The sequence below is a fragment of the Drechmeria coniospora genome, chromosome 02 (assembly GCF_001625195.1).
Source record: "Drechmeria coniospora strain ARSEF 6962 chromosome 02, whole genome shotgun sequence".
Lineage (NCBI taxonomy): Eukaryota > Fungi > Ascomycota > Sordariomycetes > Hypocreales > Ophiocordycipitaceae > Drechmeria > Drechmeria coniospora.
In genome coordinates this window covers 7,672,627-7,687,364 of record NC_054390.1, presented here as the reverse complement: position 1 = coordinate 7,687,364, position 14,738 = coordinate 7,672,627, and the positions used below count along the sequence as shown (strand labels likewise).

General features: G+C 58.6%; 5 protein-coding genes across 5 annotated transcripts; 2 read left to right on the top strand and 3 right to left on the bottom strand.

The window, feature by feature from the left end:
• Window position 1: 1 nt before the first annotated feature.
• On the bottom strand, window positions 2–3,724 carry DCS_05228 (peroxin-1; the record flags this gene model as incomplete). The annotated part of the gene is made up of 2 exons (XM_040802534.1): window positions 2–3,544; window positions 3,608–3,724. 2 exons carry the CDS (start codon window positions 3,722–3,724, stop codon window positions 2–4), a joined length of 3,660 nt encoding a protein of 1,219 aa, XP_040657567.1.
• Window positions 3,725–4,337: 613 nt separating this feature from the next.
• On the top strand, window positions 4,338–7,076 carry DCS_05227 (DNA replication licensing factor mcm7; the record flags this gene model as incomplete). Its single annotated transcript, XM_040802533.1, has 5 exons — window positions 4,338–4,386; window positions 4,461–4,720; window positions 4,775–4,899; window positions 4,980–6,897; window positions 6,993–7,076. The coding sequence occupies 5 exons, from the start codon at window positions 4,338–4,340 to the stop codon at window positions 7,074–7,076; spliced, it is 2,436 nt and encodes an 811-aa protein (XP_040657566.1).
• A 327-nt stretch (window positions 7,077–7,403) lies between these two features.
• Window positions 7,404–8,845, bottom strand: DCS_05226 (ribosomal protein DAP3; the record flags this gene model as incomplete). Its single annotated transcript, XM_040802532.1, has 2 exons — window positions 7,404–8,182; window positions 8,236–8,845. The coding sequence occupies 2 exons, from the start codon at window positions 8,843–8,845 to the stop codon at window positions 7,404–7,406; spliced, it is 1,389 nt and encodes a 462-aa protein (XP_040657565.1).
• A 476-nt stretch (window positions 8,846–9,321) lies between these two features.
• On the top strand, window positions 9,322–9,915 carry DCS_05225 (uncharacterized protein; the record flags this gene model as incomplete). Its single annotated transcript, XM_040802531.1, has 1 exon — window positions 9,322–9,915. One exon carries the CDS (start codon window positions 9,322–9,324, stop codon window positions 9,913–9,915), a length of 594 nt encoding a protein of 197 aa, XP_040657564.1.
• Window positions 9,916–10,768: 853 nt separating this feature from the next.
• On the bottom strand, window positions 10,769–12,964 carry DCS_05224 (RhoGAP domain containing protein; the record flags this gene model as incomplete). Its single annotated transcript, XM_040802530.1, has 1 exon — window positions 10,769–12,964. The coding sequence occupies one exon, from the start codon at window positions 12,962–12,964 to the stop codon at window positions 10,769–10,771; it is 2,196 nt and encodes a 731-aa protein (XP_040657563.1).
• Window positions 12,965–14,738: the final 1,774 nt, after the last annotated feature.

The following is a 14,738-nucleotide window of genomic DNA, read 5'->3' as shown; positions in this document are numbered from 1 at the left end:
TCTACATCAAGCTGCTCCTCCCGCCAATCTCCATGCTCCCCTGTCCGTCTTTCATCTGACCGCTCCTCCCGACGACAAACTCTTTGTAAATCCTCTGCAACCTCGCCTTCTCCTCGGCGCTGATGCTGGCCCTCGTGTTGGCAAGAGCCTTGACCAGGTGCGACAAGCCAATGACGACTTCTCGGTGTTCCGACGCGTCCTTGCCCTCGGATTCGCCCGTCGTCGGGTCCTTGTCTTCGTGTGCGTGCCTCGCCCTTTTGCGCCCGAGTTTGATCTGCTCCAGCTTTGCCATGATTGCCGCCTTCTCCATCAACGTCACCGACTTGCTCGCGGCGGCCGCGCTCCTGCTCGCGGCCGACGGCTCGGCGCCGTAGCGAAACTGGACGAAGCTAGGTGTCGAGTTGCGGGCGCTGGCCTCCCTGCTGATTCCTTGTCCGGACGAGCCTGGTGCAGCCTTCACGTCCAGAACGTCGTGGATTGCCTCCAGCTGAGCGTTGGACACGAGGCCTTGGAGGTCGGCCCCAGAGAATCCCTCGGTCCGACGCGCAATGTCGATCCAGGCGTCGTCCGAGTCCGTCAGTTCATCCGATAGCCGGACCTTCTGGAAAAGGGTCCTCAGTATGTCCAGCCGGTCCTCCATCGACGGCATGTCGCAGAGCAGGGATTTGTCCAGCCGACCGGGCCGGAGAAGCGCCGGGTCGATGAGATCTGGACGCGACGTCGCCGCCAGGACATAGACGCCGGAAAGTCCTTCGGCGCCGTCCATCTGCGTCAGGAGCTGGTTCACGACGCGGTCCGTGACGCCGGTGGAGTCGTGTCCTCTCTTCGGTGCGATCGAGTCGAATTCGTCGAAGAACAGGACGCAGGGCCTCGCCGACTGCGCCCGATCGAAGAGGTCCCTGACGCTCTTCTCGGAAGCACCGATGTACTTGTTGAGGATTTCTGGTCCCTTGACGCTGATGAAGTTCAGGCCACATTCGCCGGCAACTGCGCTGGCGAGCAGCGTCTTGCCGCAGCCGGGGAAGCCGTACAGAAGCAACCCTGATCGCAGCCGAAGTGGGCACTGAGCAAAGATCGGCGCGTATTTCGTCGGGTACTCGAGCGTCTCCAGGAGAACCTTTCGCGTTTCCTGCAATCCTCCGATCGACTTGAACGTCACCGTCGAGCTCTGAAGCGCCACGTTTCGAAGTGACGCTGGCGTGAATCCTTCCAGCGCCTTGTCAAAGTCTTGTCGACCGAGGTGTACGGAGCCGGCGCTGGAGCCGAGGGGAGCGTCGCTGATCGAGCGCATGATGGCCTCGTTCCTGGCGCGCGATACCAGCACGGCAAGGTCGCCTGGCATGTAACCGTCGGTTAGTCCTGCAATGTCTAGAAAGTCGAGACCCGATTCTAGGACAAAACCGGCGGTGCCAGCTTTGGGGAGCTGTTGATCCGAACCGTGCATCCAGGCATCGCTGGCATCGATGGCGCTCCCGTCCGAAGTCGGCGGTCTGCTGTTTTCGCTCGCCCGCTCATCGACGTCTCCTGCATCGACAGCGTCTTGATTGGCGATTGACTCCATGACTCTCCGCCTCGCCTCCTTGTCTGGCGCCTTAAGCTCGACAATTTCTCGAATGACGTGGCCGCTGATGACGACGTTGTTCATCGAGTCTTTCCCTTCAGCCGTTGCGAGTAGGACGACATTGCTGCCCCTCTTGCAGAACTGCCGCACCACCGACCGAACCGTTTCGCTGATCTGCCGACTTCGGCCATTGTCGTTTCCCACCTGCAGCTCTGTCTCGATCGGACACAGCCTGTCGAGATCATCGAGGATGACGAGAGCCTTGCCGCCAAGCCGGGCCCCCCAGCTGGCCGACATGAAGATGCGGTTCAGAGTTTCCTTGATGGTGGAAATCCTCGTCTCATCCTTGACCAACTTCCGACAGGGAAAGTAGACGGTGTAGAACAGGTGCTCGCGCCTCAGCGTCTCGGCCATGTGCTTTGCCACCGACGTCTTCCCCGACCCCATGGAGCCCGTCAGCAGAACGGAAGACATGTGAGCCAGGTGAGACTGCAGATTGGAGAGAAGCGAATCGATGCCGACCAGCAAGGAGTCGTGGGTGGCCTGGAGCTCGAAGAGGTCAGGTTCGGCCATCCATGACGGTCGAGGTTGCGGTTGCTGAAACTCGATTGATATCTTTGGATCAAGGTTGGCCATCCATAGGGTATCGTCCTTTCCCTTCTCGGCCGGTGTAAAATCTGGGCTGTAATCGAAGCGTACGATGCCACCCTCCCACCCTAACGGAGCCTCGAGTCCGTCATGAAGGCCTACAACTATGCCATCGGTGAGCGGCCCTTGGAGCAAGCCGCCGGCACCCTTGATGCCGGAGTACATATGCCTGAATCTTTTGGCGGATTCCTCCTTTTCCGCCTTCGTCTCGCTGCCAAAGCGTAGTCCCTCGCTCGCCTTCGGGCCGGCGGCAAAGGGGAAGACCTTGATGGCGAACAGGTTTCCAGGCTGCAGTTCGGCGGGAGCGGTTTGGATTTTGACAACTCCACCGACGATGCCGACACATCCCAACGCGTTACAGAGAGAGCATGACAGGGCAGCAGTCTGGGCCGTGGGCGGATCGTCCCACGGCTTCAAGAAAGCAACAACCTTGGAGGAGGCGAGCGTCGTCGCTGGAGTCTGGCCACCCTCGGGAACAGGATTTTGCAGGGCTGCAGGATTGATGACCTCGACGACAACGTGCTTTATGCCCCGGAAGGAGTTGGTGAACAGAAGATCACGATCGACCCAAACGCTGAGGTCGGTGCAGACCGGGCCTTCGTCGAACCAGTCGTTGCAGGCAGTCCTGTCCATGGCCCGGAGGAACAAGGTCGGTCTCGGCTCCTCTCTTGCACTGCGTTTCCTGACGGTGCTCGTTCCGCTGCGTCGGGACTTTGACGTGCTCGCGACGCTGCGGTGGTCCCCCGTACTCTGGGACGTCTTGGGCCTCGTCTTCGGGGCGACAATGACCTCGGCATTGGGCGAAAGCTTCATGAATGCCGTATTTTCTGGCGGCGCAGGACTCAGCGACACGATCCTGATGCTGGCAGCTGACGTTGGCGAAAGGTGGAGAGTCAATGGATGGGGAGGCACGGGCGTGTTGTCGCTTGACATGTATGTGGGATTCGGAAGCGCTCGGATTTGCGACTGCAAGTTTAACTCGAGAAAGGTCGCGTGCAGCTCGATCATCTCCCAGTCTTCGGGAGTAAGAGGCTCAATGTTGATTGTGTGGGCGATGGGTGGATCGACGTGAACCGTGGCGGTGACCTTCTGGCCGTCGAAGAGCTCGAGCGTGCCCGCGAGCGTTGCATCAATCTCGACAATCTGAACCTCTTGATCTCGAGACGAACCTCTCGAGCCGGCGAGGCCGTCACGATTCACCGGGGGGGGAGGTCTTCGCTTGCTCGGCAAGCCAGTCCACCCGACGAAGACGGATCGCGGGGCGGCAGCAGATCCCGACTGCCCGCTTGCGGGTGGTGGTCGGTAGCTGAGCTCGATGACGACATTCTGGACGGGCTACTCGTCTTGTCAGATATCGGATTGGAAGCAAAGGGGAACCAGAGGTCGGCAGCGGCTCACCGTATTTACGTTGAGGAGCAGCGAGACGAGAGACGAAGGCAGGTTGACGAGGCAGTTTTTCAGATGTACGAGCGAGAGCTCGGCCGAGGACGACTGCACATTCTTTCGGGGAGCCATGGCGATATACCGATGACCATGGTGCGCCGAAGCAAAGCTCTGTCTTGGAAGCAAGATGCTGCGGCTGAGGAGTGAAGAGCCAGCATCGACGTCAAAAGGATCCGGCACAAGCCGAGGCAAATCACACGTGCTGGCTGGTACTGTACTGTACTGTACTTACCTGTACATGTACTGTAAGTATAGTCCTTCCAGTGCTGTACCCCGTACATGTACAGGTAATTAGTGGGTTCACCATCATTCCTTCCCTGCTCGCAGCCGAGCTCCCAAGTCCCGGCGCCACCCCGGTTTTGTGGAGCAACCAGCGGGCAGGGACGACTGAGGCAGTCAAGCCTCAGTGGCTAGTGCCTTTGCACCATGCGACTTAAATTGAATGTGGCGGTGTCAAACGCGCGAGACGCGACTTTTCGCGTCCTCAGCCATTCGGGAGCATGCGACCAACGATTTCCAATTACGGCACATCCCTGCACGGCGCCCCAGCCCGCGAAATTGTTCGTCCGCTTGCTTCATTCGAGTTTACGGAGCATCTCGCCACGACAGCGGCCGGCAGCTTCTATCCTGCCTCACCCACTCCCAGGTGCCTCCCACCATTCGAATCTACCCGTCTTCACTCACAATGGCGCTCCTCGAGTTCAAGGCTCCGGTGAACTATGAAACCCAGCAAGGTCGGTTTTGCTCTCGTCTCGTGTCCGGTCCGCTTCGATTCGTGACGACAAGACACATCCTAACCAAAGAGCAGGGGCGTTTGAAGAGTTTCTCACCGGATTCAAGACCTCTCCCGAGCACACAATCGCCACTGCCATCGGCGACATCACCATCGATGAAGACGATCTCAGTGATGGATATGGCTCGAATGACGAGAGCGAGGAGACGAGTCGTCGACGGCAGCAGGAAAAGGAGCGTCGACGGTCGCCCCACCACAAGTACAAGGACACGATACAGCAGCTCGCAGACCGCGTCATCGACGAGATAACGATTGACCTGGACGACTTGCAGATGGTGTGATCTTCTTCCACCGGCCCCGCCCGTCCGTACTAGCTGACGTCGATGCAGTGGGAAAACCAGATGGAGGAGAATCACCGGCTTGTCGATTCCATCGAGATGAACACCAAGCACTACGTTGAGATCATGTCCAGAGCGGTGGATAAAGTCATGCCGCAAGCGAGTACGGATGTTAGGTAAGCAATAGGTGCCCGCGGCCGCGACGGTCGATTGCAGTCTGCTGATTTGCCCCGTGCCTGTGCTGATCGTCCTCTAGCTTCAAGGACGATGTTCTCGATGTCTTGATGGCGCGCCGCCAAGCCCGAAACCGCGAGATGCAAGAGGCGGCAGAACGGGACCCGACGGTGGAAGAAGACAAATTCCCCGCAGAGCTCATCCGTCGCTATACCCTCGTCTTCAAGCCTCGATCGGGCACCGCAAACGAGCCGACCAAAGCGCTCGCTGTCCGGCAGGTCCGCGGAGACCACCTTGGCAACCTCATCACCATTCGCGCCATCGCCACGCGTGTGTCCGACGTCAAGCCCATCGTCCAAGTCAGCGCCTACTCGTGCGACCGATGCGGTTGCGAGATCTTCCAGCCCGTCACCGAAAGGCAGTACGGCCCCCTGACGATGTGTCCGTCGGAGGATTGCAAGAAGAACCAGTCCAAAGGACAGCTGAACCCTTCCACTCGAGCTTCCAAGTTTCTACCTTTCCAGGAGGTCAAGGTCCAAGAGTTGGCCGAGCAGGTCCCCATAGGACAAATTCCCCGCTCCCTCACCGTCCTCTGCCACGGGACCCTCGTTCGCAAGATCAATCCAGGAGACGTCGTCGACATATCCGGCATCTTTTTGCCTACACCCTACACGGGATTCAAGGCCATCAAGGCAGGTCTCCTGACTGATACCTACCTCGAGGCCCACCATATCCGTCAACACAAGAAGGCGTACAGCGAGATGATGGTGGACCCGCGCCTCGTTCGACGCATCGATCAGTACCGACAGACCGGGCAGGTCTACGAGCTCTTGGCCAAGTCGATCGCGCCCGAAATCTTCGGCCACCTCGACGTCAAGAAGGCCCTGCTGCTCCTGCTCATCGGCGGTGTCACGAAGGAGATGGGCGACGGCATGAAGATCCGTGGCGACATCAACATTTGCCTCATGGGTGACCCTGGTGTTGCCAAGTCTCAGCTGCTCAAGTACATCTCCAAGGTTGCCCCTCGCGGCGTCTACACCTCGGGCCGCGGAAGCAGCGGCGTCGGTCTGACGGCAGCCGTCATGCGCGACCCCGTGACCGACGAGATGGTTTTGGAGGGCGGTGCCCTCGTCCTCGCCGACAATGGCATCTGCTGCATCGATGAATTCGACAAGATGGACGACAACGACAGGACCGCCATTCACGAAGTGATGGAGCAGCAGACCATTTCCATCTCCAAAGCCGGCATCTCCACAACGCTCAACGCGCGCACCTCGATCCTTGCCGCCGCCAACCCCATCTACGGACGATACAACCCCCGCATCTCCCCCGTGGAAAACATCAACCTTCCGGCCGCCCTTCTCTCTCGTTTCGACGTCCTCTTCCTTCTGCTCGACACCCCCTCGCGCGAGAGCGACGAGCAGCTCGCCAAGCATGTTGCCTATGTCCACATGCATAACCGCCACCCCGACATCGGCACCGACAACGTCGTCTTCACGCCGCACGAAGTACGTTCGTACGTCGCCCAGGCCCGGACGTACCGGCCCGTCGTGCCCACATCCGTCTCCGACTACATGATCAAGACGTACGTGCGCCTGCGAGACCAACAGAAGCGAGCGGAGAAGACCGGCAGGCAGTTCACTCACACCACACCTCGTACCCTCCTCGGCGTCGTCCGTCTCGCCCAAGCACTCGCCCGTCTCCGTTTCAGCAACCAGGTCTCGCAAGACGACGTGGACGAGGCGTTGCGCCTGATCGAGGCGAGCAAGGAGAGCCTCAACACTGACACGGGCGGAAGCCACCGCAACCTCAACGCCAGCAGCAAGATTTACAACATGGTCAAGGCACTGGCCGATTCGGGTGCCTGCCGCGCAGACGGTGCCGAGGATGATGACCTTGGCGTGGAGCTGAACATGCGAAAGGTCAAGGAGCGCGTCATCGCCAAGGGGTTCACCGAGGACCAATGGTTGCTCGCCCTCGACGAGTACACTACCCTCGACGTAAGCCAAATGCCTCCCCTCCCCTCCTGTTCACCGTCCCCCTTCCATCTACCCCATTCCGCCGTCTGTGATCGTGCGCTCACCCTTCCTCGCAGGTCTGGCAAACTGCAGGCAACGGCTCGAGACTTGTGTTTGTCACGGCCGGTAACGACGACGGAGGGAGCGACATGGATGTGTAACGAAGTTCGTTTGTTCCAACGACGCATAAGATGCCAACAGGTGGCTTTTCGATTTGGTCCGGCGTTCTGGGCAGCACCATGGGAATCGTGGTTGGCAAGGGAGGTGCGCTTCTGTTTTGATCGTTCATTGAATGAATTGAACTGCTTCACCGTTCAGTTGACGGCTCAAAGGCCGCTCTCGTCCATGCATCGCACCGCAGACATCGGCCTGCTCAACTGAACTTGTGTGAATTACGAGAGCGCGAGAGTGTAGACGGGCAGGAAACTAGACACACTGTTCACCATGAACGTATGGTATCTGGCAATTTGTACAAAGCATACACTGATTTACATGCGCATCGTCATGAGAGAAACACGCTCCAGCTCACCGACAATACCATGACCAGCGAGAGCCCACTTCTCGGACACGGTCCGCGTGTTGAGCACATCTCTGACTAGCCCACTGGCACCCCAGTACTCCATCAAGGCTCTGCTCTCATCCTTGGAGAGGCCCTCCAGTCGAAGAACGTAGCTGTTCTTGAGGGCGTCGTACACTCGATCGTCGTACTTTCGCTCGTACGCATTCGGCTTCGGGATATCACGACCGGCCTGGCCAGCCTCGAGCTGGGACAAGACGAGCTCCTGAGAGGGATGGTGGTGGGCGTTGTTGCCAGAGGTCGCGGCGATGATGGCGCCACCGTTGGGAAGCTTCGTCGCGCCTGACAGAGCGTCGACGAAGGTGCGGATGAGGGTGAGATCATGGGCGTGGATCTCATTGAAGGCCGGATCCCTGTATTCGCTGATCATGTTGATGTGCGACAAGCCGTCGAGGCCGAACAGAACAGGAGGACGGCCGGGCAGGGTCAGCTCCGTCCAGAGAGCATGGAGCGTGGGCCACGCATATTCACTCTCCTTGGCGCTGAGGGCCAAATCGGCCAGCGTGGCACCGCTCTTCAAGTTTGTGAGCTTGGACCAGTCCTTTTGCATCTCCAGCTTTTCGAGGACCGCCTTATTCGCCTTGTAGATATTCTGAAGAAGCTTGAGGCAGTACACCGGTTGGGCATACTGGGTTGGGTTGGTGTCCGTGACAGCCGCGTACTCGGTGTTTCCGTTGGTGAGGTCCTGACCTGCGACATTGTCAGCGCTACACGCACGGATGCAGTGGCACGAGGTTTCCAACCTTCGGGAACGTGGATGACCACCCATCCGTTCAACAGAGCATGTGCCATGGCTTGCAGCAGGGTCAAGCTCTTCCCTGACAGCCGACTACCCGTCAGGACGCATGTGAGTGACTCCTTTCCTTTCCTTGCGCTCTCCAGCCTGCCGATCAACTGGGCCGTCTCCTCGCGGACCAAGAAATGCGGCCGCCTGAATAGGTTCCACGACTGAGTTGGCTTGAAGGCTTCGAGCGTCCGCAGCAGGTCCACCACCTGGTCGGGGATCGTGAAAAGCTTGCCCTTGTTCTCCGCACTCGCCATCGTCTCCGGTGCCAGTTCCCCGAGGCCTTGGACGGGCAGTGCGCTGTTGTTGCTGAGCTGTATTCGCTGCCGGAACGCCTTTCGCTCGCCCGGGCTCGGCTTCTTGACAGGTACGACGTTGGACTTCTTCTTGTACGTCTTCTTTGTCTTCTTCGGAAGATCTCGTCTGCTCTTGATCGTCGGTGGAGGGGCGGCGGCGAGGGCAGGGCTGGTCGAAAAGGAGGCGACGGCGAACATGGCGGGATGAATTCGAGCCGTCATCACCGTCACCGATGGCCGCATTAGGTTCCGCAGGGCGTTTGCGGACGCCATGATGATTCGTCCCGTGCCTGATATGAGAGCAGTGAAGGGTTAAACCGCAGAGCTGGAAACAATTGGGCCCGTGGTGTCGCTCGTCGATCCAGTGTGTCTCATGAAGCTAATGGCATCGATCACCGGAATCGACTGGGTGATTCGTTCGAGGACAAAAATCTCCAGCACCAGCAGTTAGCGCGACCTAGCAAGCTTGTGGCTGTGCCTGCAGCCGAGCAGCGCCAAGCCGTGCGTCCAGTGAACCCACCAAGCACCACCCACCACCGATAGGCGCAACGGCCGGATAATTATGCGCCGCGGATCCGACGAATCGTGCTTGTACTTGAACAATTTACTGGTCCAGATGGAAAAAGTTCCCGGCAGAGGCACCCATGAACCGTTGAATCGTCGCTTGCGCTGTCCTACGCTCCAGCCTTTTCTCCCCAAAAAATATCCCCTGCCGATAGTCGCAAGGAGGATCGGTCACAATCGCAGCCATGTCAATTCCCAGCTCGAAACCGAAGCTGCCCGTGGCGGTAGAAAAGCCAACGCCCTACACGTTCGATCTTGGGCATCTCTTGGCCGAGGACCCCAACGCCATCACCTTGGATCGCTCCGCCATCGAGCAGTCTCTCGCCGAGATCGCCCGCGATGGCGCCCAATCCCTCATCAACCAGCTCCTCACCACCTGCCCTCTCAGTTCGACGACGGATGGTGTCCTCCTGACCCTGCCTGCACCGACGACCCGGCTGCCGCGCGAGAAACCGGTGCCGGAGGCCAAGCCGCCGACGAAATGGGAGCGCTTTGCCGCCAAGAAGGGCATCAAGCCCAAGACGAGGGAGCAGCGCAAGAACCTCGCCTTCGACGAGGACAGCGGCGAGTGGAAGAGGAAGTGGGGCTACAAGGCCTTGAACAAGAAGGGCGACGATGACTGGCTCGTCGCGGTCGACACGGAAAAGGAAGCGCAGCGGAAAGAAGGCACCTCCTATCGTGGTGATGGACGGAGGCAGAGGAAAGAAAACATGAAGCGCAACGAGAGGAAGATGAGGAAGAACGAGCGGGACGCGGCGGCCAAGATGGGGAAGAAATGAGAACGAGCCCCGGTTCAGCGGAACAGTCCAGCATCACCTTCATGGCGTTCGGGAATTGGAGTTGGGGGTTTGGTATCATCAAAAAGTCACTGGCTTGCCCGGATATGGTTGCTTGCTTGCTTCGTCGCTTGCCTGCCATTTAAACAACAATCATTTGTTCCATTGCTGACGTGACTCCGTGCCTAAGTATATGCCTGCCATGCTCAACTGCTCTCCAACGCCGCGCAAGCCAAAATTACGTCTCCAACACAGTTCACATCCATCGTAATCGTACACAACAACATCCTTCCCTTCTCAGCCCCGTAGATAATTAACACATAATTTGAAGAAGAAAAACAGCGCACGACGAACTGGCCGAGGAAAGCCAAGACGACCAGCCACGTCACACCCGTCATGCCAAAGCCTGGCTTCCGACAAGTGGCTCGACGTTGCTGGCGCTGTTCATTCGGCCGGTTTGAAAATTGAAGCGAGAGGGAAAAGTCGCACCTCCACGGACGCCCCCATCATGACGGGCCTCCAATGCTCGACGACAAGCCAGGACGCCAGGACGGTCCGAGAAGACCGAAGGTGCACCAACTGCAGGTGGAGGGCGGGTTGTAAAGCGAGCAATCAAAGAGAAACATGGGGTGCCTCCACCGGTACGGCCACTCACAAAGCAGAGACGACTGAACGCGAGAGTGACTCCTCGCCCGGAGAATGTAAGAGAACGACAAGGGTGCTGAACGGCGTGAACGTCGTCGGCGGGTGAATGCCAAAGGCTCGCTTAGAAGCATTGAATGGGTAAGCACTGAATGGGTATCATTGCTGCGATGAGCTTGAAAATCATGACGAGGTCTCTGGTCTGGAAGAGGCATTAGAAGCCGATGGGCGACAACGGCTTGATGGGCGAAAGTTGACGAAGGTCTTGCGTGTTCTGGTCTCGGCCGTTCTTTCCGGCAGTGCGGTCGTTTTGGGTGCTGATGTTGGTTGATATGGACGATGGCTGGGAGCGGATGCTGGTGTTCGACTGGGAAAAGTCGCGGCCTTCGCCCTTGACCTGGCCGGCCCGGTCGCCGGCTCCGTTTGTTCGGACGGCACCGGCACCGTCCGGGGAGACGGCTCGGCGACCATCGAGATTCTCGGCCTGAGCCAGGCGTTGAGGTTCGGACAGTCCGCGCGGTGGAGGCTGGTGGAAAAGGAGATACTCCTCCTCTATGAACTTGGCTTCGTTCTTGCATCCCTTCCAGCAATTCCTCCAGTCGCACACGAGGAACTTGAAGGAGAAGGCGTCAATCTTCATGCACGGCTGAAAGCAGATGCAGAGATTTCGAAAATCCATCTTGTTCTTGTCGGAATGGGCGAGGAGGAGGCTGAGATGGCATGTGATGGCGAAGAGGAGGTAGTAGTTGAAGGGAGATAAATTGGAGAGCTCGTCGACGAGCATCTGCGGAACTTCGGTGGCGCCTTCGCATTCCCTCGCGATTCGATTCTGTGCCTCCTTAGGGAAGAGTTCATCGGGCAGCTCTCGCAGCCAAGCCTTGAGCATGGAGCCGATGATGTTGATGTCGTACAGTTCAACCTCCTCGAAGAGATTCACATCGTAGACTACATGGTTGATGGATGGGTTAGCATCGCTCCACGCCGTCCTGCCGCGGCTCGCGAGGAGGGGGACCAACGTACGCTCGTCGAATTTTCGCTGCCACTTCTTAATCTGAGGACCGCTTCCAGGAACGCGATAGAGACCTTCCATGTCGCAGCCCTTGTAGTTCAAGTAGTCGATTGCCCTCCACGGAAATGCAGGCATCCAGAATTCAGTCTTGTCTCTCGAGTCCTCGAGCCGTTTCGATATGCGCGTCAATCGGGTCTGCTCCACCAGAGGCAGGTTGATGACCTTGAGGACGTACTGCTCGTCGTCAACGGCCGGCTCCCTGTCGGCGGCGTGACCGCCTCGGGAGCCTTTGCCGAACAGACCCTTGCTGATCATGTCGGCCGCTCTGGTCGACGAGCTCCTCAGGCCGCTGAAGAATGTGGACCCGCCGCCGGCCTCCCTCAAGGTCGAATGGGGCGGCCCTCGATGGTGCTCTCTGCTCGGGCCTGCGTCCCGGCCAGGGCCCTGGTCTTCCGATCGGTTCCTCGCGCCCGCGTTCATCATATCCCGAGTGCCTCGATCCTGCGTGACGGGGGCTGTTCGGAGAGGCGCCGGGCTATCGGTGGAATCCAGCTTGCCCGACGTGGCAACAAGCGACTCGGGTATCGTAGGCGGGTTGTCGGGTTCCTTGTTATCCCTCGCGGACCTGGAGCGACCGAGCAGGCCAAACGATTTTGGTTTGCTTCTCTTGCCCGGAGATGGCATGGGACCGCCTTCTTGATCACCGGCCGACGACAGCGATAGCTCCGAGTGAGACTGGATCGGCGTCGCGGGTTTATGAACCGAGTCATGCGCGTAGGGGGAGACTGCTTCAAACGTTTCCCGGGTCAGCCGCGGTGGGGTGTGATGCATGCTCCGGCGCGGAGGGGAGACGGAGAATGGATGCCGCATGGTTTCGCGACGAATGGGGATTGGGACTCGACACTCACCTCCGTTCCTCGGCGTTCCTGCAGGGTCGGCGCCCGTAGACGACGCCTGCTCTCCCGTCTGAAGCTGCTGCGGGGGGGCAACGAGGAGCTGGTTGGAACCCTTGGAGGATTTGTTGAAGTGGAAAAAGCCCCCCTTGCCAGACTTCTTACTCGTGCTGTCGGTCGCAGAGTGCCATGTAGACTGCCGGGGTGTCGAGACCTGAGACGACGATTCCGCCGTGGCGGAAACGGGGGATTGGTCGTCGCGGGCGGATGGGTACTGGTGCTGCTGCGGACGGTCCAGCTCGCTCCCGGCCTGCAGCTGCTTCGTGGCAAATATGCTGGTGAAGGGCGATGAGCGTTGGGAGATGGGCGATCTGGTGGATTCGATGGGCGTCCCGCCTTGTGACGAAGTTGCAGCAGACGTGGGCTCGCTTTTGGTGACCAGGTCCAGGGTGTTCGGGCTCGCCAGCGTCAGCGGCTCCGGCGCTGTTTTGCCAAGCTTGCGTCCCATCTCGGCCGACTTGGGATGCCGCTACGTCCTATGCGTCCGCGTCCGCGTCCGCGTCGACGATTGTGCAGAGGGAGGTGGGACGGCGATGGCGACGGCGACTGCAACCTGCGACCGTGACTGTGTCTGCGTCTGTGTCTGTGTCTGGGATTGGGACCGGGCCTGGGTCTGGGACTGGGTCGGGGACTGGGTCTGGGTCTGGGACCTTGGTGTGGCGGTGGTGTGGTGGCAGCGGTTGAGTGGACGACCTTCCTTGACCGACCCCCGTAGCAATGGCGGCGGCGGCGACGGTGGCACGAGAGGTGCAAGTCGAATTGTCTGGTCGGCTGCGGACGATCCAGAGGACTGGGTCGGGTGAAGGTGAAGTGCAGGTGCACGAGATGGTCGTCGTGGCGCCAGCGATTTCGCAAAGGGGGAGGCGATGCCGCTTCCTAATGACTGGACCGGGGTGAGGCCGACAAGGGTAGCAGAGGTGCAAGGTGAGCAGCGCCGTTCGGGCAGTCGACGACGCAGAAATTGCAGCTACATGAGCAGCACCTTTGTGCCCAGATAGGTCACCTTGGTTAGTACATGTAGCAGCTTCGTACTAACCTCCTTCGCTCTATGGCTCAACTTGCCAATGGACAGGAGGCAGGCACGGTAGGCAGGGACTAACGCAGCAGGGCCGAGGGGATTGGGGGAGCGTGGCCAAAGGGGGTTGACAGGACTTTGTACCGTGGACTGCTGGTGAGGAAAGTCGGAGGTACTCGCTCGCAGCTAGCGCAATGGTTAGACGTAAGTACCATGAGCGCTCGTAAAGTAAAATGGGGGGTGTGTGTGGTAATTGCCTATTCGGTAGGTGGGAGGTATTAGCACGGAATACGGAGTATGGGTAGATCGGACGAGAACAGCAAATGGGTCGCCGCCTTGTGCTCCGTACTGCAGTAATTAGATGGTGGTATGTACGCAGCGCTCCCCTATGGCATTCATTAGCACCTTTGAGCACGCGAGCGAGCGTTTGCCGCTTGGAGACCGAGGTCATGATTTGATGACAAGGAGCTGGCCAGCCAAGCTCGTACGTAGGTCATGCCCCATCAAAGGGCGTTCGAAACTGAGCTGCCTCCAGGAGGGACCAGCACGTACCGTACGGCGTACCAATACCATGGAAGCGGCGAGGGATGCTCGAACAATGCGCAGAGTCGGTGGTACCATGAGATGAGCCGTTGGCGTACTCGGCACCTGCCCTTTGTACCTGCCCTTGGAACCTCCCCGCTTGTTACACCACACCTACATAAATGTACATGTGCTGGTAGTTGGTCAATCCGTAGGTAGTACAGTACATGTACTACCTTTTTGGTGAATGCACCTATTAGTATCAAGGTATCAGGTACTTGGAGGCATGTGCGGCACAGTACACTTGTTAACATACATATGTAGTACTTGTACCTACTTACCGTAATGTACCTACCTGTCTTGGTACAGACGCATTGTTGTAATTATTTGAAGTCTGTATTCTGTACTTGTACTTGTGCTGTATTAATACTACGTCCTTTCGGAGTGCAAGTACAGTACGGAGTAAGTACTTGCAGGTACTCCGTACCTACTAAGTACTAGTCTCTACAGTAAGTACTTGGTACTCTTACGAGGTACTAGTGGCTCCTCGTAGCAGCAGTATACTTGCTTGTACTTACTTGTCTGTCAAGTACTGTAGAGGTGGCAATCTTGGTAGCCTGCGATCAACAGGCCTGAGCTGCCACTGCTGTGACGCACTGGCCGTCTCGCCGTCCAACGGGTAATG